The sequence below is a fragment of the Miniopterus schreibersii genome, assembly GCF_964146895.1.
Source record: "Miniopterus schreibersii genome assembly, chromosome: 14".
NCBI lineage: Eukaryota > Metazoa > Chordata > Mammalia > Chiroptera > Miniopteridae > Miniopterus > Miniopterus schreibersii.
Genome location: NC_138114.1, coordinates 49,713,899 through 49,737,953, shown reverse-complemented (window position 1 = coordinate 49,737,953; position 24,055 = coordinate 49,713,899). Strand labels below are relative to the sequence as shown.

Sequence of the window (24,055 nt, the reverse complement as noted above, 5' to 3'; positions counted from 1 at the left end):
TGAGGTTTTTAACTCGGCAGATGCCCCCATCCATTCCTCATGCCTAAGAGCCACCTTGAACTACCCCCTGCCTCCTCAGGGGAAAGGCGCCCACGGTCACCACCAAAACGCGGGCGGCAGAGTGTGCCCGTCCCGCTGAGCTTCCGGATAAGCCACTAGAAGCGCTCAGGGGCCACTGGCACCTCCCACGTGTTTCCTCCATCTGTCAACAATTCAGCACCTACGGAAAGCAAGCAATTTTCATCGAAATGGGTGTAGCTCGGGCTGTCCCTAGAAGAAGGTGAGGCCCTCAGGAAATTGCAACATTTGAATCCAGGTGAAAAACCAAGTTACATAATAAATAGTTGTGGCAACTCTAAAGAATTAAAGGTCAGCGCGAAATCTGTGCGGGTGAGGAGGGGGCAGGTAAGGAAGTAACGAAGGGCCCTAGTTTCCAGAGAATGTTCTCAGAAAAACAAATGCCTCCCTCCTCCCCCCGCCCTGTCCTGTTCAACGTCCCTCGACCGCACCTGTGATAAGGAGATGGGATTTGGTTTATTTTTTGTTTTTTCTTTTTAGTATATAGGGGAACCACCTCCAGCCTTAGTCCCATGGGGCAGGGGACCGAAACAATCATCCGACTTAACATCCGAGAATAGCATTCCCCCCTATGTTTTGCAGCTGAAATGCCAGTTGGCCTTTGTTTTACAAATGCTCCTGTAGTTTTATCTTTATTTCTGATACAGTGGAGATGTGACGATTTTTCTTTTTTAAAGCTTTCGAACATAAGAGCAAAGCTTTCCAGTGACAAATGGTTGGCAGGGGTGATGTGCTTGCCGGAACATTTTGGGAGATGTTTGCCCATTTTCTCGACAACTAATTAGCAGAGTTGTATCTCTGTGAGACACTGTTGTGTCTTAATAGTAGCTAAAACTCTGGTAGTATCCGAGGAATGGTAACAATTTAAATTCAGGTCAATGTAGTATTGAGTTCCTACTCTGTGCTTAACACCCACTAAGTGCTGCAAGATACAAAAGAAATACAAGAAACAGGTTTGGCCTATTTCAATGTTATCAGAGTGAAAGGGCAGAAAAAAAGAACTGTGCAAGAAGCATGTAATTAAATACCAACATGTGTCATGCCAAAGACATGGTCTTGTTTTAATCACTGAAGGGAAAAATAAACTGAAGCTCAGCTAAAAAAAAAAAGGCAAACTCTACCTTCCTTGGAAATAGTATGGCACAGTGGAAAAAACACAACCGCACCAACCCAGGTAATCAGTGGGGTGGCAAATGCCTTAGCCAGATGGTCCTTACACAGACCTAGGCTTGAATCTCCACTCCTCCGATGATTAGTTTTGTGACCTTGGACAAGTTTTTAACCTCTTTGAGCTTCTAATTTTGAATGAAGATGATAATATGCTGTAATTTACTTATTTAGAAATCTCAATGAGGTGCGGTGTAAACATGAAGTGTTTTCAGTTTTGTCCAGTTGCTGCTTTTAACACTGTTTTGGGAAAGCTTTCCTTTCTTAATTGAGAACAGAACCCATATAATTTCACATGCCCATGATAAAAAAAATATTAAGACCAGGAACCAGTTCCTGTCCTTGTGTTAGAGGAGACTGAGATCATGCAAAAGAACTTGGCTGTTTGATCTAGAAAACAATTGTTCTGAAAGATAAGGCCAAATAGCTTACCGATCAAGACCAGCAACTTGCTCAACAAGATTCCAAGACTCTAGCCTTGCTTTGCACTTATTTAAAGCTATTATGACACTCACTGCTCAGTGTCACCCACCTGGCCCCTCCTACTGCCTTGCATCACCCCCTCAGCATCGCCAGCCCAGGTCCTAATTCCCTTTCCCAACTGAGATGGTCAAGGTGGTTTCTCCCTCATCGCAGCAGGTCTCATGAACTCTTGGGTGGACCAAAAGGTTTTTCTGGTGGTTCTTAAAGACAGTAATGGTTGACACATCCCATAAGAATATCTTCAGCATGTCTCATAATATTCTGGTGACTCTAAAATTAAAACACAAGCCTACCTGGACTGGCTCACAAAGTTCAGTTCACATCTTCAAAGCACCACCCAGCTTTGCCTCGCCCGACGTAGGGCTCAAGGGACTTGGGATTGGGAGGTAGGGTGGCCTTCTCTTTCAATGGAGGTGAGGCAGAGGGGGGAGGGGACATGTGGTGGGAGATCCCTACTCCCCTTACTAGTCAGCGGCGTGGAGAGGTTCTTTCTCTCCTGGTGGCTCTGTCCCTCTGTCCACCAGCACGGTGCCCCGTGTGCATGGTGCCCATGGCTTTCTCTGGGCGCAGTCCGCGTCACTCTGCCCCTCCACTGAGGCCCCACTCAAAGGGGATGATCCTCTCCGGCAGCTCCTGCCTCCAAAATCCTTTCTCGGTGCCGTGTTGCCCTGTTCCATTCCCTCTTCTGAACTTTCTGCTCCTTCACACGGAGCCACAGGAGCCACTGAGAAAAACGAGAATAGAATAGAACATGGTAGTGAGAACTGAACACACTCCTAGAATACGTGGCCCACAGGCAACAACCAGCAATCTTTCCTCCCTATTATATGCAATGCACTGTGTTAGTGATGGTACCTTTGCAAATAAAAATGAAATAGGAGCCCGGCCGGCGTGGCTCAGCAGTGGAGCATAGACCTAGGATCCAGGAGATCGGGGTTCGAGTCCCGGTCAGGGCACATGCCGGGGTTGGGGGCTCGATCCCTAGCAGGGGGCTTGCAGGAGGCAGCCGATCGATGCCTCTCTCATCATTGATGTTTCTCTTGCTCTCTCTCTCCTTTCCTCTCTCTGAAATCAATAAAGACATATTTGGGGGAAAAATATTAAAAAAAAATGAAATAGGATGATATTGGATAAATTTACCATTTTTAAGTATATAAGAAAAGGTTTACAAACATTTGTACTCCGAAACCAAAATCAAACCTACTTTGATTTCATCAAACTGCAAACTAATGCAAATTTACCATCATGAATTTTAAAATTCTTGTCCAGACCAATAAGGAAGACAAATCTGATACCAGAGTCACACTCTGTCTTGACTTTTGTTGCTGTTGTTGCTTCTTAATAAATAATCTTTAATTTGGTGTCTTAAAAATAGATGCTTCATTGCTGCTGTGCTTAGGCTTTACTCAAGGTGTGAAATTAGTTATGTGCCAATGTGAAGAGGGGATGGTTCTCTTAATAACATTTTCCAGACACGTTTTAGAGACTATTGCTCTTTGGAGGGGATCCAAAAGAGCAGAGTGAGAAATATTTATAGCATATGAGGGTAATAAAAAATGTAATTATGAATAAATAATACATTAAACTGGTAGGACATAGTTTACATTAGATCACAGGGATGAATATCAAAAATACAGGCAATATTTTTGAAAAAAACAACCAGCAGTGAAAAATTTATTTATAATATAAACCAGACACTCCAAAATAATTTGTGGTTGACTTAATTCTTACCGTTCATCCTATATTCTTTTGAATAAGCTGAAGGAAGGCACCCGAGTAACTACCTCAGCTGGTTCTGATTTTGATTCTGAATTTTCAGTGCAATGAAAACTCGAGTCTATATAACCAAAAGAGATGGCATGTCAGTTTTAGAAGTTTAGATCCCTCCACCCGAATGTAGATACCTATTAAAAAGAAATGCATTACAATAAATAAGTGTATTTCCAAATTGTCTCATTATTTCTGGGCAAACAAGAATTGCATATAAATTCTGAATAGAGGAATATCACATTGCATCTTATGTGTTCTGCAACATGCACTCACAGAAAATCATTACAGGAACAAAACCAGCTGCATGTAATAGAAAGCAAATGATTTACAATGTTACTATGAGAAACTACTTTATTTCGTATTATCATAAAAAGAGCAGAACTGAATATTTGCATGACAAACAGAAGAATCCAGGAAATTCCAAATGCAACTCAGTGTTGTTTTTTTAAATAGGTATTAATGCTGGAAGGTGAGTTAAAAGCCTTCCCCTCTAGAGAATATTAGCAATTATAATTTGCAGTCATTATGGGTCTAACAGCTGAGAGCAAAACATCGACAAACATGAAGGTGGATGTCGAAAGAAAGACTTGGAGCAACATGTGCTTCTGTCGCCTGACAGAGAGCTACATCTAGTGATTTTGAACACGTTATTTCATTTAAGCTGAGAAGTCGAATGCATTTTGCTTCTAAAGGAAGCTTGACTCTGAAATTTGAACTGCAGCATGGCTGGTCCCTGGTCCTAGATCCATGCACAACCAATCTCCCCAGTCCACACAGCGGATCACGGAGGCCTACCAGTGGTTTCTTAGTCATTTGCACACCTTTTGGGGGAAGATGACATTCCCAAAGGGTTTTCCGGTGCCTCTCCGGCGACAGGAGGCTCAGGGGGGTTGCCTCAGACCTGCTCTGCCTGGAATCCCCTGACCTGCTGCTCTACCGCTCCTGTTGCTGCTCCCGCCAGGCCAGCGTGGCTCACGGCGCTGGGGAGCCCGAAGACCTTGCTCGCTTTTAAGGTCCCTCCTGGGAGACAAGATACAAGTGATCACTGCTCTTGGAGGCCCAAATCAAGCTGGAGGCCCTGTGAACAATTTGCACAATTCCCCTGCTCAACCAGGAGGCAGGGAGAAGAAAGGCCTTGAGGACAATCCGAAGCACCCAACAAGCTTGACGTTCACCCATCTCCGTTTCATTGCCTTCTCCCTGGCCAGTGAGACCTTGGTCAAGTCCGGCTCTTTATCAGTTGCATTCCTCCCCAATTCTTTATTCATTGACTAGTCGTTGGCTTTTGTTCCCTTTCCCCCTACCGTCTATCTTGAAGTGGCAAAGCTGAGCCGGCCTGGGCGGGAAGCCTGGCTCCCCAGCCGCTGCGGAAGCAGGAGGCAGGCAGAGGGCACGGGCGCTCCGGCCGTGGGAACCACAGGGTGCTGCCCACCGGCCGCCAGCCTTGCAGGCACAGAGGGCTCTAGGTTTTTCATTCCGCAGTCAACTTAAAAATCATCTTTCTCTTTTTGCCTTTTTAAATTAAATTTATTCGGGTGACGTTGGTCAGTATCATTATATAAGCTTCAAGTGTACAATTCTATAGTATTTCGTCTGCGCGTCTCACCGTGTGCTCACCGCCCAAAGCCTGGTCTCTTGCAGTCCCCATACATCTGCCACCGTTTACTCTTTGCAACCCCCTCCTGCCTCCCTCCCCCCTATGAAAGATCATCTCTTGCTGAATGCAGTATATTCTGTCTGTTCTGCAACCATCGGTTTTGACCCATCACATGTTTACCTATTTAGATATCAAGTTCTTATTTATCCTCATGTTATCTTATAAAGTTTCATTGGATTTGACATAGTTTGAATGATGGTAAACTAGAATTTTCTTGCTTTTAAATCTGTCCAGCTCACCACTGTAAGCAACTACTGATGCTAGAGGAAAAGGGGTGAATGGTAAGAGATATACGTTTAATGGATATGATGAAATTTCATATTTGTAAAGTTCTTTACAGTTTACAAAATGCTTTTCCATATGTTGTGTTATACTCGCCAGCAAATGTCTAATAAACGTGATTGGCAGGTTGAGGTGCCGTGGGAGCCTTGGACTCCTGAATGGAAGCCGGACATCTTCCACGAGAGACAGATGACAGTCCGGTGATGTCAGAGGGGACTTTTCAGTGTATCCACTGAAATGCACTCCAGTCCTTTCGCATGTGGTTTATGGACCCGAGCGCCGCCGCTCAGGCTGCTGCTTCTGTGAGTGTGTCGTGAGTTGCAAAACAGATCAATTGTCTTTTGCTCGTCTCCGCGCTTTCACTAAAGCCGTGTAAGGCTCTGGGATTGCGTCGAGGATGCTCGGATCATGCTTAAAGCCAGTTGAAGTATCAGAGTCGTTGAAAGGAGAGGAAGGATTTGGTTTCCAGGTTTCCTGCCTCATCCCGGTGCGAGCAATGCCCAAGAGGAGAGTCCACCTCACAACCTTCCTTCAGTCTTTGTGATGGGACAGGAAAAATACAATGGTAATGTTGGTGTTGGCTGTAGCTTAATCTCTTTCAAATCAAATGAAATTATGATGTTAAAGAAATGAGATGAGCAACAGCAAATGTTAGCTATTATTTAATCAGTTAAAACAGATAGCATGCTTAAAATTAGAGTGGCGCATGGGAGTTAGAAAACGCTGATTAGTCACCAAATGTTTATGTTGACAGGTATACCAAAGGAGGTCATACTTAAAAAAAAAATTCACCATAATTTCCTTCTAGATGGAAATCTAGGATATTAAAACATTATCTGGTGGATGACTTACGGCTTAAGTTTCTCTTTTTAAATTTTACTTTTTATTTATTACTTAAGTTTCTAACAGCTACTTGTAGAGATAGACGGTTTGTAATTTAGGGAGTTCCTCTTTTATTCTGCTACTCAAGAAGCTAATTCTCCTAAAGTTGTTAAACTGATACTTTAAAAAGCCATTATTCAATTTTAAAGTAAGGTTTGGAATATCATTGAGTTAGAAAATTTTGCAATCTCTTGATTCCCGGAGTGCCGAATGCACCAGACTTCGCTTTGACAAAGCCAGTCTGTTCCATGCCTCTCCAATGTCCAAGTGTACACAGAAAAGGCAAACTAAACCCCTCGAAATTACAAAGGTGACTTAGGCAAAACTTTAACTTAGAAGTTCATACAATCAATGCACCTCATACTTTGGACACAAGTGTTCGATAAACTTCCTTCATTTTTCTTAAGACCTCAGGGTATGAGAGCCCAGTTACAGAGTCTGCACCTTCTCCTGCAGAAAAGGCCTGATGAACCACAGCACTGCACAGTTGCTCGTGGATGGGAGTCTACTGGGAAGGCCTCCTGGATAAAGAGATCCAAGTTGAGCGACAGAAGGAGTGGAGATGTCGTTGTTTTACCGAGGGAGAAGTGAAGTGCTCAAGGTCATGGATGCCTTTAGTTGGCTGCGCAGGAGGATTTCTCAGCTCAGTGCTCTTCCTGCTATGCTACTTGACTTCCTGGAAGCAGGTATTTCCTTTAGGTCTGCGGTGCCGGGACAAGTGCCACGTTTAATCTTGGCTGTGTAGGTGACTGGTGATTATTCCAATAACTGGAAAATGATTGTGATACAGATTCTCAAGGGCCATTCCCTGTAGCATAACCTACCAGTGCCCCGAAGGTGACCTAATCTAGACCATGTAAAAGATAAGCACCCGGTTCTAAGCCAAATATAGTTTTATCATCAAATATTCACATGGACTACATAAAACATTGTTCAGGCTAGTGGAAACTGCTTAGCAGAAATGGTTTCCAATCTGACCTTGGAACAAAAAGAGTTGGACCTGCCCTTCAAAATGCCAATCCTCCCCCCAGCCCCGGGCTTTATAGCAAACACAAACTATAACAAATACTTTTAAAGTCCTTTCCTTTGTTGAGCACAGATTAAGTATAAAGAGAGAGAACACTAGATTCCAAGTAGGGAGAAAAAAACACCACCACCAAATGTTTTTGCCAGCTGCTCACCAGTTTAATGCTCTCCAAATGATCCTATACATTCGTTCCAGAAATATTACAATTCCAATCCTTCATTATTTGTTTAAAAAATTATCCATCTTGGGTTTTAACTGAATATGAAAAATATTAACAGATGTTTACAAAGTATAAGAATGATAAGTGTATATATTCTGATAAACATTTCTTTCAGCAATAACCAAAATTATCCAGTCCTTGTTTGCCTCCACATCAATCCATACGAGTAGCAAGCAATGTTCTAGAGGATTTCAGAAAGACTCAGATGAGGAGGAGATTGAAACTTGAAGGTAAATGCCTAAGTATTCACAAAACCTTTCTCCAGTAACATAATCTCTGCTTTTAGTAAGTCTCTCTGTATAAATTTACTGTATTACATATAGAAACAAATCATCTCTCTCTATATTAATGCATTATACATTATTATACATTGCATAAATATAAGGCATTTATTATACAATATACATATATGCAAAATTTATAAATTATATAGTATATGTTATATGTGTAATATATATGTTAAATACAATGCCATATACACGTAAGAAGAACATTGTGAATTCTGAAGGTAGAAGGGGCCTCAGAGGCCAAAAAGATTGTGACTTGTCAGGATTAGCAATCAGGCCTGATGCTCAGGCCTGTGGGCTTGGCAGACCCTCATTCACAGACTCCCAGTCATTTCATTGTCAGTTGTCAAAAAGAGGCATGACAAAAAAAAGGATCTGCCCACAGCACTGTTTATGTTCGTGAAACCTGAAAACAACTTAAACATCCTTTGGAAGGAGGAAAGGTCAAACGGAGCTCACTCCTCTAACTCGGAACCATGTAACAGAGTAAATCAGTTTGCTTCCTCTGCATTAACACGTGTTGACTTTGTTGAGAAAACAAAAGTTGCACAACGTCATAGTGCGATTCCATAAAGAGGAAATTAAAAGACATCTACACAAAAAACTCTTACGTGCAAAAATGTTTTCTATTCCATAAATTCTTACCCTTCTCAACATGTCTTCATAGTTTGAGAAAGCTACAGATAATATGAATAGAAGTTATATTTATTACCACACGTGGGAAGATTGAGGCTTTTCAAAACCACTTGCACTTACACGTGATTTCTTCCTGGTCGTGAGCCATTAGTGTCCATTTCCTCACGCAGGGCCTATTAATAAGAGATCTATTTACTTCCTTGCTGTGATGATCATTTTCATTTGGGAGAAAGAGCTCTCAGGATGTCTTAAGGATTTTTTTTCTTCTGAATTATAAGGTCCTTTATTAATAACTTACATAAAAAAGGGATCTGCTTTAGTATAGTGACCAAATTCAATCAGGTAATTATGATGCAGTTTGCTTCTTTGTGAGGTGGATATGCTACTTAGAATTATTAAATGTTAGAGAATGCTTTAGTGGTCTTATTACAGACTCTTATTTTACAGATGAAGAAACAGGGGTCTAAAGAAGGAAAATTACTTCCCTAAAGATATGTAGCTAGTAAAACAGGCAGTCTTGGGATTAAGTCCCAGGCTGCTGACCAGAGCTCTTTCTGGTGCCCCACGTCACACCGCTCACGCATCACAGTGTCCGCACGCTGCCCAGTCCCGCAAGACAAATCAATCAGCCCAGTGATGAAAATAAGATGATCACCAACCCCGGCCAAATACTAGTTTATTGCAATTATAATTTCAAATCAAGTTGCCAAATACTTTTTTAACTGGTTATGTGGAGATTAATCTATGTACGTATCTCCAACATAACTCTGGGGTTTTGCCACATGTATACATGTATAGATTTTATACATATTTGAGTTGCATGTATATTGAAGTGTGTGTGCGTCTGAAGTATGAAGATTGTAATGATACTTTGGGAAAGCTTCTCGTTGCCCTTATGTCTCTGAACCTCCAATTGGCAAATAATTAGTATTGTATATGGGAGCGTTCACACTTGACCCATTGGGCTATTTAAACACTTGAGAGCTTCATGATTGTCCTACAATAGATTTCCAAGAGGCAGTTTTGGAGATGCTGATATCCAAAAGGAAAAGTTCTTTCACAGTGCTTGGAATAAGTGTCCTTATGGGATAGTAAAACTAAACAATTTTGGCTCTCGCTAGGTTTTAGGAAAGCTCGAGAGGAGTTTAGGTGTTACAGGAAGAGATGTAACTCCAGCTGTCCAGCTCCAGCCTTGAGCACTCCCTACCTGGTGCTGCAGTGTTCCTGCGCTGCTGTGAACTGCCCCTGCCCCCCCCAGATGGCTGTATTTCAGAGATGAGTGCACGAGACCTGCAAACAGGCTTGTCATCATCAATAAAGCTAACCAACCACCTTGAGCTCTTTAGAAACCCACATCCACTCTTAGAACTAACCGCCTATCATTTAATTACAACCTTTAATAGAGACGCGAAGACTTGTAAAATGCAATTCATAAAAATCCTCAACCTAACTAAATTTGTTTCCATGATGCTTATTCTGTTTTTGTAAGTTTCAGGTATCAAGTGATTTCTCTCTGGGGATCCTGGTTGAAATTTCGCCGCTGACTATTCCGGCGCACCCTCTAAAAATTAAAAATTCCTAGAGAATATTTTTCATTAAAGTTGACAACTGCCCACTCGGGCCCAGATGCTGTGCGCACAGTGCGAGGCGTTGGGTCCGCTCTCCGTGCCCGGCCTTTCCACGCACGGTCCCTCGCAGACGGGAAGTCCTCTTTCTGTGCACGTCGCAGCGCACTTCCATCGGAATGGCCTAGACAGGGTTAGGTTACGTCTGGCCCAGGGTTAGGAAGGTGCACCCCAAGCTCGGATTCCTGCGGACCTCGGTGGTGAGTCAGTCATCCGCCGCCTCCCTTAGAGCGCCCGCCGCATGGGGGGGCACACCAGCCGCCGTGCGAGCAGCACTAAAAAAGCGGGGTTCCCAGTGAGAGGGAGGGTGCCTACAGGCCCGAGCAGGTGCCGGTGGGTCCCCGGAAGGATGCGCCGCGCCCTGGGTGGTCTTGGAGGCCCCGGGTCAAGGGAATATCTTCCTTCCATAAGATTTAAATAACGCATTTTACCTCCCCCCCCCCCAAGGTTTTTAAACTCGGCGGCTTTTCTGTCACTAGCACAGGGCGGGGCGACAGTGGGTTCACAGCTGTGAGGGCACAAAACAGAGAGGTCATTTTTGCATTAGTATTTATTGATTGCGTTATTTTCCGTATGAACCTGCCTCTGCCCCACCCTGTACGCTGGGCCCCCACACACCTCCAATTAAAAAAAACATTTAACGACGCGACCCTTGGTTTTCAGAGTTTTAAGTGCCGCAGCTAGTAACCTGCAAACATGGGGATGGTAGGAAAAAAAAAAAAAGGAAAACAATCTTTTCCTCAAATGGAAAAGTTCTGACCCGCGCCTGACAGTCATCAGCACCGCACCTTACACTTTCCACGGCCACGTTAAGCTGGAAAAACGCATCCCCCGCCCCAGGGCTTCACTCAGGACTCGGCGAGGAGAGAGGGGAGCGCTGCGGGGCGGGAGCCGAGCCCCCCGCCGGCACCCCCAGGGACCCCGAGGGACCCCGAGGCGGGGGCAGGCGGCAGGGCCTGGGCTTCCCTGGGGAATAGACGAGAGAGGCGGCACCGAGCGTCCTGAAGCGGAGGGACCGAGGGGCGAGGAGATGGAGTCAGCGCCAGGCTCCGCGGGGCGTCAGGTCTCGGGTCCTTCTCGCGGCCCCGCAACAGCTGCACCAGTTCACGGACGAGGGGGCCCCCGCCGCCGGCTCGGGAGGCCAAGCGCCCGCCGCGGGGGGCGCAGGGCCGCCTCAGGGAGGGCGCAGGGCCGCCTCAGGGAGGGCGCAGGGCCGGCGGGGGGCGCAAAGCCGCCTCAGGGAGGGCGCAGGGCCGGCGGGGGGCGCAGGGCCGCCTCAGGGAGGGCGCAGGGCCGGCGGGGGGCTCAGGGCCGCGGGGGGCGCAGGGCCGCGGGGGGCGCAGGGCCGCCTCAGGGAGGGCGCAGGGCCGCCTCAGGGAGGGCGCAGGGCCGCCTCAGGGAGGGCGCAGGGCCGGCGGGGGGCTCAGGGCCGCGGGGGGCGCAGGGCCGCGGGGGGCGCAGGGCCGCCTCAGGGAGGGCGCAGGGCCGCCTCAGGGAGGGCGCAGGGCCGCGGGGGGCGCAGGGCCGCCTCAGGGAGGGCGCAGGGCCGCCTCAGGGAGGGCGCAGGGCCGCCTCAGGGAGGGCGCAGGGCCGCGGGGGGCGCAGGGCCGCCTCAGGGAGGGCGCAGGGCCGGCGGGGGGCGCAGGGCCGCCGTGTCCGCCTCCCCATCCCGGGAAAGCCCCGTCGTGGCGGCGGCGCCGGGGCCGTGGGCGTCCCCTCGGGAGGGGCACGGGCGCCGGTCGGCGCCGCCGCGGGAGGCTGTTCGCGGCCCCTGGTTGACGGTCGTTACCGGACCAGGGGGGCGTCTGCGGGCCGCCGGCGCCCCGAGGGGTCCTTCCGGCGCTGCGTCCGCAGCGTCCCCTGGAGACTGAGGCCTGGGTTTCCTCAGCCAGGAAGAAACGGAGGCTCGGGGAGGGAAGGGACTTGACCGGAGGGACACAGGCGGAGGGGGCGCGGCGCGGGGTGGGCGCGGGTCTTACGGCCGCAGCCCGGCGCCGCCCGCCATCGCTGTCAACCCTGCGTCGGCCTCGGGGTCTTACCTGCTCCCCTCCTCCCCTTTTCTCCCGACCGGCCGTCTCCTTTTCAAAGGGAGAGAAGCGGGCTAAGGGGCTGCGGAGGCGGGGCTGTCAGTCAGCGAGGGCGCCCACTCCCGCCGGCACCGCCCGCCGAGCGCCCGCCGCGGGCCAGGCACCGGGCGCCCAGGAGGCCGCAGCGGCAGCTCCCAGACCCTGAATCGGGTCTCTCCAGACCCGGCGGGCCCGGGGCCTGGTCGCCAGCCCTCGGGAGCGGCCCCGCCGGCCGCTGTGGGCCCCGGCGGAGCGAGCGTCCGGCCGGGGAAAGGCAGCTCTCGCCGCGCGCCCTCGGTCGCCACGGCAACCGGAGGCGCTGACCCTTGACCCCGCGGCCCCGCCCCGCCGCGCTCCGGAGAGCGGCGCGGAGCACGGCAACCCGGAAGTGCGGCCGCCGCCACCGCCCGCCCGCTGCGTGGAGCCGCCCGCCCGGCCAGGCCGAGCCCCGCGCCCGCCGCCCCGCAGCCCGCGGCCCGCCGGCGCCGGGCGGCCGCGTCCCTTTGCCCCGGGTCCCGCCCCATCCCCGGCGCCCCGCCCCCGCCGGAAGGAGGAGCCGAGCGGGGAGGGGGAGGGGCGGCAGGCGAGGGGAGCGAGGCCGCGCGCGCCGCCGGCGGTTCGTATCACCGGGGTCGGAGGAGGAGCCGCGCCTGGCCGCGGGCGAGCGCGGGCCGGGCGGGGCCGCGGCGGCGGGCGGGGGCCGGGGGCTGCGGGTGCGGGCGGGCGGGCGGCGAGCTCGGGTCTGCAGAGCGGGGGTCGCCCCCTTCTCCGCACCCTCCGCCCGGGCCCCGGCGGCCGGGCCTCACCTGCCCGCAGGCCCGGGAGACGCCCGCCGCCGCCGCCCAGGGCTCGTCCCCCGGCCCGGCTGAGCGGGGAGGTGCCAGCGCGGGGCCGGCCGGCGCGGCCAGGTGATGCTGGGCGCCCGCGCTGCGGAGGAGAGGGCACCCCCCGAGCGGCCGCGCCCCCGGGCTGCCCCGGCGAGGCCCTGTGACCTCAGCCCCCGGGCCGCTGGGCCGCGGTGAGCTGCCCGCTCCGCTCAGTGCCCTCGGGATGCGGTGATTAGGGACCAGGCTGTCCCTCCGGGAGGGGCCCCCCCGCGCCCGGGGACCCGGTGCAGAGAAAGCGGGCAGGATGCTGCTGTCCGAGCAAGCCCAGAAGTGGTTTCCAACCCACGTGCAGGTCACAGTGCTCCAAGCCAGGGATCTGAAGCCAAAAGGCAAAAGTGGCACCAATGACACATACACTATCATTCAGCTGGGCAAGGAGAAGTACTCCACGTCCGTGGCTGAGAAAACCCTGGAGCCCGTGTGGCGGGAGGAGGCGGCCTTCGAGCTCCCGGGCCTGCTGGTGCGGGGCAGCCCGGACAAGTACGTGCTTTTACTCGTGGTGATGCACAGGTCCCTGGTGGGGCTCGACAAGTTCTTAGGGCAGGTGGCAATCAACCTCAATGACATCTTTGAGGACAAACAAAGAAGGAAAACAGAGTAAGTTGTGTCATTTCTTTTGAATTCGGGGGAGCTTATCTCTATCTTGTTGATGGATTTTCTGTTCTTGGAAATGATTGGTATATCTGGGGCACCGGTTTGGGGACTAAAACATGACCCAGTTTTAAGCACCAGATTTGCATGAATTTGAAGTAAAAAATAGCCCTTGGGAAGAACCATTTTTTTGAAAAAATGGAGTCTTTAATCGCACCTCATTTGTTCGAGGCATTCATGTTAAATAACTGAATGTTTCGCCAGGCTTTTAAGTAAGTTAACATTGTTTCACTGCTTAGAAGGAGACTGGGTCACAAGTGTTGACTGGCGGAAACAACCTGTGCAAGTTGTTTTTAAACATGACAATTTTCAAGGAAACAGAATGGCAGGAAACGAAATCTGCCAGTGTGATGTCACAGACACCTTGGATTCTGAAGCTGCTAAAAGATAAACGATCAGATTTAGAGCCCAGCACGTCATTTCAGTGTTACGAACACACCGGCCTTTATTTGAGCACAGCCGTTTTTCAGGGTAGGTACGTCCTGATGGAGCCTAAAGAGAAAAAGTTTTAAAAGTATGTACGAACACCCTCAACCTTGAACACACGAATGCTTTTCCCTGAATTTACAATATATTGGAGCTGGTGTATTACTTCAGAGTTAGTTCTGCAAAGCCAGTGTGTTTGGACCACGTTAAATGCTGTCAGATTGGGGACAGTGATTAAATTCTTGTGCTGAAATGATGTAATGACATCTTCAATGAAAACATGGCTTTCCCGAGCTTAGGATCGATACATCTAATATCAAAAACCGTAACATAAGTTAACACTAGGACAGTGTGTCTTAAATTGAAAAATAGTGTGTTTTCAGAGATAGGTGTACTCGCCTCTTCCTTAAACGTAATTTTTCTTGTTGGAGAGAACATTATAATTGATGGAATTAGTGAGACAAAAATATAGGCTGTGAATGTATGAGAGGGATTGAAATTTCCAAAATAGCTTTGCTGTTTATTTCAGTCATCACTGAAGTTTATTGATCCTTTTATGAACTTTTTTATAATGATAACTTTCTTGACGTTTGTGTTAATTTCTCATGTTTTAAAGCAGCCACCTCTTCTTTGCTATGCATGTCTTTCTGCAAGCTTCTTTTGATTGGAGTTTTTGTTTAAAAAAAAGTTTTCCATGAGCTCTTTACCTAAGAGTTAATGTGTAGGGTAAAAGAGTAGAGAGATAAGAAATACTAGGAATGCAAGACAAACAGTGGTAATTTAGACCATTTAAGGAGGTGAAAGTAGTGAGAAAAAGGAGAGAAAAGGGTTTAAAAAAAATGTAAGGCTGAATACATGTCAGTGATTTTAATAAAACTGTTTGATACCTACAAAGTGGCAGTTTCCTCCCAGGGGTTTATCAAATTTAAATTGAAAATGGATAATTATAAAATAATTTGTTTCAAATTACCCATTTTGGATGACACTATATAATATTCAAAGTGTTTTGAATGTAAACTTGTAAGTATATCGTAACTTCAGATTTCATACCGTTGACAGTACTTTTACTGAGAATGAATCAGATGTACTGCAGGCCTTCTCTGAAATGTAAATTTTCCAAGTGAAAGTAGGCCCAACTGTGAACCCAGAGATTCTGAAGATGAAATAAGCCTTTAAAAGTTTCTCCTTGTTTTACTCCCGATTTTTGGCAACATCACAATTATAAGACATTTGGCTATAAACAGTAATATCGTAGTCTCCCTGTAGAAATTCTCTATTGGCTAGTATATAAAATTGGTTAGAACTTTTTTGGGGAAAATGCTTTAAAATGTTATCAGCAGGGCTTGCGATGTTATTGCATTCAAAGTGATTTTCATGTTATTAAGCCCCTAACATTTTCTTTCTTTGTGGATAAATAGGGACCACATATTTGATGAGGTATCTTTATTGGTAATATTTCTGGTTTTTTAATATATTTAATAGTTTCCTTTTGTGGCACAGCTGTACATGTGGCCCAGTAAGAGACGGACTTGAGCCACTGGTGTATTGCAAGAAAGATATTTAATATTCTGCACATTGCTGAGCCTTGTCGGCACATTCCCAAGTGCTTTTTAGAAAACTGGTATGAATGACGAAGGTTACCAGCTGGGTTAGAAGTCCCAAGAAACCGCTGGGTGGGACACTTTTTACTCTTAATACTGAAGACAAGTATTTACAGCTTGTCTTCCAGTTGTGTCGTGATGAGCAAAGAAGTGGTGTGACAGCTAAAACCATTATTTTACTTATTTTTATACCTTGAAATGAAATACCTTTTTCTTTTTTAAGGGGGGGAGGGGCCTGAGCCTGCACACTTTGAGTGGAGCATGGAAAGAGAACTTCTATATCTCCCACTTTCATGGGTGTCTGGGTTGGTGCTGGCACAAGATTTAAGGAAATAATACAATGTTTAATAATAGAGTGGTAAAATCGTTCATGCTGTTATGTAATATCTTGATTTTTTTTTTTTTTTTTTTTACAACAGAAGTGGGTGATGTTGATCTTTTTTTTATTTTTTTTTAATGCTCATGAAAAGTAATAACAATCAGAGTCCCCAGAGTTAGGTCTGACTCAGACACATGCGATTTTAGGACTTTCGTGTGCGCCTCTGCAGTGCACCTGCGTCCTGGCCTCTGGCACCCTTACTGCCAATCTTGTCCCATTTCTGACCACACAGCACCAATTGCTTGGGAATAGTTCCCACATGTGTGGTGGTTTTTGAACATGGACCTGTGCCCACTAAAAATTGAACAGAGGCCATATACAGTTTAAATCCAGCACCCAAGGGGTGAAAAAAAAATCAGCATTAATCCACTAAGCCGCAAATGCTACGTCTTCATTTTATCTTTTTGAAGCATGGGAAAACGAGTTTTATCTCTGGAATGATTTTTGAAGGTCTCATTAAGACTTCCCTGTTACATCACTTTCAAAACAAAGCAGCTAAAGTTACTGTCGTGCCTATATTTTAAATTAGTGTATTTAAACGTCTTTGCAGTATTTTGGGCAAGGGATGGGAAGAGACTGGAAAAGACTGTTTACAGACTGTATTCAGGCACTGACTAGTTTTATTCTTTAAAACTCATCCAAGTCTTTAGTGTTTCCTACTGTAAAAGCAAAACAATGCAAAACACATACACACAGTGAATTATAGCTTGGTTATTTTAAGAGTATGGTTCTAGAAACGATTCAGTTGACATTGTTTAGTGTAAGGCCAGCTGCCTTCATGGAGCTTCCACTCACAGAGAACCTGCATCCCTCCTGCCTGGCTGTCAGCCTCCTGATTAAACCCAGGGTCCTGTATGCTTCATCTCACTAACACATGCGGCTCATCACATACTGAAGAACTTTTTTCATGCAGATGTTATTCATCACCTTTGGGTGTCTTCTTTATTGACTTTTACCTGACGTTGGAAGTTACTTATATTTTCTGTGCCTCGTTTCCCTCATCTCCGAAATAAAGATGGTAAAGTAGGAGATTTATTTGTCTTATTTGTAAAATTCTATGAATTTTGATTACCTTCACCCCCTTCCAGTTTTTGGGTTATTGGTTTTTGTTTTTTGTTTTTCTTGATTTGCTCTGATTTGTTATACACATGGAAATCCTACATGCTTGGGGTTTTTTGTTTTGTTTTTGGTACGTTTCTTACAAAGTGTATTCGTCTATTTTCTGTGAAAGCTGAGGTGTTACCGAGTATTTCTGTAGTACCATTCATCCGAAGTATTTCTCCCCCATTGGAAATGATTCTATTTTGCAAAACTCTTAACAACTGGGTGTGTAACCTTGTTTCATTTCCAGACTTTTCCAGTGCTCAAGTTTGTGTTCAAGATTCTCTCTTCTACAGAGTTTATTGTCATTTCTAGTCTCTGCATCTTCAGATTTTACCATTTTCTCAGTTTCGGGTATCAGGTTAATGCTTTCTATTATAAAATACTCTTTTATTTTAAAAGTTGTTTGTTTTGATGCAGCTAGATCTTGATTGAATTGCTTCAAGTTAATCAAGAAAATATTTCTCCTGCGTGGTCCTTGCTAAGATGCAGCTGGTATATAGGTTATGAGCCAGTTTTTCCGCTCTCCTGCCTGGAAAGACCTGTGGACCAGTCTTCCACGTGATGTATAGTAAATGCACCTTCTCCTGGCATATCCTGTTGGTAACAGTGAGGGAAAGAACTAGTGTAAAATTAGATCAGAGTTCCTTTGTAGCTAAGAAAATTTGTTACACTTGATTAGAACTGTATTTAAATAATAACCTGTCTACAGGAATGGATATTATGCTTCATTGTTAGGTAATGTGAAAACATTGTAGAAACTGTCTTCTAGGGTGGGTTTTGGAGTTTTTTTGGCTGTTCGCCTTATAGAATGATCACTTGTGACACAACTGGAGACTTTCTCATGGATAAAAATACTATGAACAAAAGCAAAATAAACTTTGTTTCTTATATACATCAGTTAACAATGGGCAATGTCACACAGCGAAGTGACTGAAAGCATAAGATTTGGCGCCAATTGAAATGATTTTGAGTCAGTGTTGTCACAGTAGCATAGTCAATGAAACAAAGAGTCCAACAGGAAGCACTGAAGCTTTCTTTTTTCTTCAGAAACTCTAAAGATTTATTACTATGTGTTGCTTCCTGCATTTTATTCATGTTGCGTTTCTTTGTTCAGGAAAAGGCATTGACCCATTTATATTAATACAGACGACATCATCTGCAATTTTCATGATTAATAAGCCACATGCAGTCGCCTCCAATATTAACAAAGTTCTTTTAATAGTTTTTACGGAAGAAATTTTGGGATGGAGCTAAATATTTATTACTTTATTAAAACTGTGGCCATTTATCATTTTATAGTGCCCCGAAATAGTTTGTATCAATGAATTCTTTCAGAGTCTGTACCTCAGGGTCTTTTAACTTAAAAATGGTGTTAGGCCCTTAGTGACGCTTGGCCCAGATGGAAACATGCCTTCATTGGTGAGAATTTTGGATGTGAATGATTTTCAAATCATGAAAGAAAAGGTTACCTGAAAACCCTTTCAGACTTACTGAAGACCTATTTCTTCAGTGTATGCCACATCCCGGGGACAGGGGTAAGTTTTTAACAGTAAAAGCGAGTAAAACTGGTGGTGCTCTGGCTGACCGTCCCCCGCGTCGCGTAGGCGGCCTCCGTGCGCACTAGCGTTACCTAGGGAGGTATTTGCGCCGCAAAGCTTGGTATCCTCTCTCCATTGCATGTTACAACCCAGTTTTCCCTTCTCTTTAAGGTGGTTTAGGTTAGAATCCAAACAAGGAAAAAGAGCCAAAACCCGGGGTGAGATAAAGGTCAGTATTCAGTTCATGAGGAACAATATGACAGCAAGTATGTTTGACTTATCAATGAAAGACAAAACAAGATCTCCGTTTGCAAAATTAAAAGATAAGATGAAAGGGAGAAAGAACGATGGGACATTTTCTGACACATCTTCTGCAATCATTCCAAGTTCTCATGTGACGGATGCCAATTCTGAGTTTTCAAGTGGTGAAATGCAGATGAAATCGAAACCAAAAAAGCCTTTCCTTTTGGGTCCTCAGAGGCTCTCCTCAGCGCATTCAATGTCGGATTTAACTGGGGCCCACGTGTCTTCTGAGAAACTGAAGTCTGGCACCACTGGCCAGACGCATCTTCTCGGACGCCAGATAGAGTCCTTTGGAGCAGTTCCAGAAAGTGGTGAGTGACGTTCTTTCTAATTGTATCCTCAGTGGCCTGAAATACCCTTCATAATTTTTTAAAGTTTAATTCTAAGATTAGAAAATAAAAATTATAGTTTTGTGGTGGTAGTTTCTAAATTTAGAAATCAAATATTTATTGAGTGCCTACTATCCTCAAAATTGATAATTTTATTAAAGGCAGAGCCTGTCTGCATTCAGTATTGTATTTATATTATTAGATGATAATAAAATGAGTCCCAGTCACTTTTCATGGCTGGGCTTCATTTTTTTTTTTTTTTAATAATTTTTTTAAAAAATTGACTTTAGAGAGAGAGAGGAAGAAGGAGAGCGAGCGAGAGAAATGGAGAAGCATCGATTTGCTCTTCCACTTGCTTATGCATTCGTTGGTTGATTCTTGTATGTGCCTTGACCAGGGATTGAACCCTCAACCTTGGTGTGTGGGGAGGGTGCTCTAACCAACTGACCCACCTGGCCAGGGCCTGGCTTCATTTTTTACTCTTTTTCTCCTGTCTGGACAGCCTGAAGCACAAATGAATATTCCATTTAATCAGAAAGCTCCTAGAAAAAAAACCCATACTCAGAAGTAAGAAAGTAAATTTAATTCTAATGATGAAAAAGCTCTTTGAGAATTTATAGCACCGTCTTGCCAAGCAGAGCCTCTAGTTTTGACATTGTAGTTTGTTTTTTTTTTTCCCGAGCTGAGTAAATTACTGAATGTCTAGCGATCTCCTAATTATTATTAGCCTACATACTTCAGACTGCTGCACCGTAGCATTTTAGGATTGTTTCCTTCGATTATTTTAAAGGTTAAATCTTTAACTAGCTCCTTGCTCTCCCTCGGAAAGCCGCAGCTCGCCGCACGGCCAGCGCTGGCCACTCACTGCCCACTTGCTTGCAGGGAGCCCCCGGTCTCCGCACCGGCGGACGCTGAGCTTCGATACTTGCAAAGCGAGCCAGGCGCGCGGCGCCGACCAGGGCCCGTCGGCCCCCGGGAGACAGAGCGACCCGTTTACCAACGTCACGGCGTCCTTACCCCAGAAATTCGCAACACTGCCACGGAAGAAAAACCCCTTTGAAGATAGCAGCGAACCCTGGGACAACGGCGTGACTTTATTCGCAAAATCCGTCGACGTAAGAAAAGAGAGTAAAAGGGAGAAAAGAGAGAAAGTGAGCCTGTTGGAGAGAGTGACGGGCAGGAAGGAAGGCAGGAGGCCCGAGAAGCTGGGCAGCGGGGCCGGCAGCCCTGGCCTCCTGAAATCGCCTAGTGCGTTCAGCGAAAACCGTCAGGACTATTTTGATTACGAGTCAACTAATCCGTTTACAGCAAAATTCAGGGCTTCCAACATAGTGCCGTCCTCAAGGTAAGAGGAGCATGGGGAAAGGTGCACTGTTTTGAAAAAAATGATGTTCTTGAAAGTATCAAATATCCCTTTGAAAAATACTTGAACATTCTAAATTCCTTTTATTTTACTTGAAAACATTTTTATCCTATTTTTATGATTGATTGTGGAGTCAGACCGTATTGCATACTTCTTTGGATTTGGACTCTGTCCCTTAGAAGGACAAAAGGTTCTGAATCCTTACCCTGGTCTGTTTCTACTTACGTGAGCCAGAAACTCACCAGAACTTACGGAGAGAAAGGCGTAGCCTTGATGAGACGTCGTGCGAGTGAGTCCCGGGGGGTTCATTCAAGCCAGAAATTGAGGGATGTGTTGTGTTTCTATATGTTATTTTCCAGGAATTAGTTTGTGTGTGGGCTGTTGGGAGCGGATTGTGGACCAGTAGCAGCCCATGGGCTATTTAAGAAACACTGGACTAGGTGTTAATGGTTTTCATAATAGGCCTTAACTGTCCTCATCAAATGACTATGTAGAGGTAGTTCTATTTGTGGATGTTTATTGGGATTCAGGGACCCTTGTGGGTATTATAAATACATCAAAGAATATCTATGTAGTGATTGATAGTCATAGAAATAACCACTGTCATGATAAAGATTAGGTTTTCAGCATCTGAGCTCTCAGTTGGGTATAGGATGCTTTTTCTGTTCTCTAGTACCGTTTGGAACCATACGTATCTAAGAGCAGGGATTTTGCAGGCGTGAAGGATGGAACTGCCAACTAAGGAAACCTCAGACCAAGAACGAAATGAGTTCGTTGCAGTCTTAGGTGCGCGTGGTAGAATGATGGCTGTGTAACAGAAGTTTTTCCTTGAGGCAATAATATATTCAGACCTGAGTGGGAATCCTGGCTTAGCAGCTCAGTGATCTCCCTAAACTTCAGCATCTCCACCTTTGAAACAAGGAAAGTAAATCCTATTGGTAAGAGTGGGTGACGATAAATGATAAGTACAAGGTACAAACCCAGGTCCCAAATAGAGAACCCATAAATGGTGGCTGCTGTTAGGTTTTATGTATTGTTGTGTCATATTTTATTTGAAAACGGTGCTTAGTTTTGTCCCACTATAAACTACAGTGTTAACAGTCACCCTTCTGGCTGTGCTCTCCCCGCCTCTCCCGTAATCTGATGACTCCTTACAACATGCATTCAGACCTTTCAGAGGGAAGTGTGTGTTTTCTTCTAGCAACAAAAGTGTGTGTTTCTTTTAGGATATTTGCTCTGGCTTTAGAAAGCATTGGTCAGCTTTCTGGAGTCCATAGACTGGACTCTAGAGAAATCCATTTTTATCTCATGGCATTACTATTTCATCAAGGAGCCCACAGTTTGATATGCTCTTCTCAGATATTTTACTTTGGGATTTTACATAGTGTGCTTTACGTATTGCATTACAACCCAAATTACAGGGGTAAATAGAAATCAATTTGCTTTCCCCCCTCCTTTACTGAACTTTTTTTGAAGATGATTGTTGAAAATAACTAAGATAACTTGAGATTGGGTAATTTATATTATTTTAGAGTCAAAGAAAAGCAAGGAAATGGGAAATGGTAGGAAAATGTTTTTAAATTATGGCAGCATATGGGAAAATAGGTGTCCTCAAACCTTTAGTCACCCCTTACATGGGCTATTTACATCGACTGCCACTGGTTTTAAAAGTAAGTGTGACATTCTGCCAGATTTAGGCTTTGTTTTGGGGTTCAATATGAATGCATTTTCTGTCAAAATTAGAGCTGTTTCATGTTATATGTGTGAAATGATTGCAAGCATGTAAAAAACAATAGATTCTAAAATCTTAAGGCTTCTTTTATATATTCTTTCATCTCCATATTGTGTGAGATGCCAGAAATGAGGGCAGAAACATTTGTCGATTCCTGGGAAGTTAGTCTTTCTTTTCGTGTCATAAACCATCTTTGTGGTAAATTTAAACCATGTGCAGTAAGGTAGCTCTAATGAGTAAGATTGAATAGAAATAGATCTTGGAAGAGCGTGTGGTTCAAATTTTTGGGAAGCGGCTTTACCTTGAGTGGAATCTGGGAGGTATATTGAGGTAGTTCTGTCTTTGTGTGACAGCGTGTCGCTGTTCTTCATCGTCCCAGGATCATCCCTCAGTTAGATGGGACCGTTTAGATTTCTCACCAAATGCACTTTGCGGCTATAGACTCGCATCGCTAGGACGTGTGCTGTGAATTTTGTTTTTCCACTAGTGCTGACTAGATCTCTTTACGGAGTTTCCTGGCCTCGCTCGTGACGGAAGCTTGTGAGAATGCTGGACAGAGCTGAGGGTGAGACGTGTAGCTGGGGAGCGGGATGTGGTCCCCTGACTCTGCTGGCTCACCCGGGACGGCAGGGGCGCGAGAATGGCCCTACCCGCGGGCGAGTGACGTGTGGTTACAACCGAGAGCTTCCTTTATGCCAAAGATTGTAAAGCGCTGAGGAACATTTTCTTAAAAGGTAGTGTTTTTATTTCTTAGGGTCAGTGAAATCCACCTGAAGAAATTACCTTGTAAATCACAAAAATACTGCCTTTTGCTTCTGTTCCTGGAATGGATCCCGTTGTCTTGCATAAAACGGATAAAGCAAGCGAGTTAGGCTTTTTGTCGGGTTGCTTCACCAGAGAGCAGGACTCCTGGGACACTTTTCCCTGGGGTGGCTGATTCTCGGCACCTGCCTTCTTCACGCCCCTCTTCTTCGAGGCCCCTCCTGCTCCTGGAGGGGAGGGAGCTCGCGGCTCCTGCGCTGCAGCGTTTTCCTCCACGCCTTCCTTTCCATGGCGTCCCATTGTCACAGGCCACCCGCTCTCCCCTCCCTCCACCGTGGACAGCTTGCGGGCAGCGCCTGCGTTTCATTCATCTCCTGTCCTTAGTGGCCGCGTGATGCTTGCTTGGTAGGTAGTAGGTGTCAGAAAGACATTTTTGAGTAACTGAACACAGCGGACTGGTCTCCGGAAAGGCTTCTGTGCCCCTAGCCTCCTGCTTGCAGCTCAGTGTGGGCTGTGGAGATCTTTCTGATAGATTGAGAGCAGACCATAAAGGCAGATGTGTGTATTTTTATGCGCAGCAAAACATTATTAAAAATCTAAGTGAGTTTTTAAGGACTATTAAATTTTAATATTCATACCCTAAATAGCACATTTCTGGAGTTTAAGAACTCTGTATTAGGATAGGCTATCTTACTATTTTTCAAGGCTTATATTTTAGACTTTTCTGAACTGTACAACTTTTCTTTTATTGTTCCTCCTCTCTCTGTTCTCGGTAAGTTAATTTCCTTACTCACATCTCG

The 24,055-nt window shown here is 45.8% G+C and overlaps 1 protein-coding gene and 1 long non-coding RNA gene across 2 annotated transcripts in view; one reads left to right on the top strand and one right to left on the bottom strand.

Annotated features, from left to right (window-relative positions):
- Positions 1-323: 323 nt before the first annotated feature.
- LOC308566796 lies at positions 324-12,399 on the bottom strand. Its single transcript, XR_014000231.1, has 3 exons — positions 12,154-12,399; positions 3,460-3,565; positions 324-2,452 (listed from the first exon to the last, which is right to left on the bottom strand). It is a non-coding gene; the product is annotated as an uncharacterized lncRNA (long non-coding RNA).
- A 720-nt stretch (positions 12,400-13,119) lies between these two features.
- Positions 13,120-24,055, top strand: part of RAB11FIP2 (RAB11 family interacting protein 2) — a 33,370-nt gene continuing 22,434 nt past the window's right edge. Inside the window, exons 1-3 of the mRNA XM_081158358.1 lie at positions 13,120-13,664; positions 18,938-19,380; positions 20,281-20,743. Coding sequence (XP_081014484.1) covers positions 13,312-13,664; positions 18,938-19,380; positions 20,281-20,743 — 1,259 coding nt within the window. The 5' untranslated portion in view covers positions 13,120-13,311. The remainder of the gene's footprint in view (positions 13,665-18,937; positions 19,381-20,280; positions 20,744-24,055) is intronic.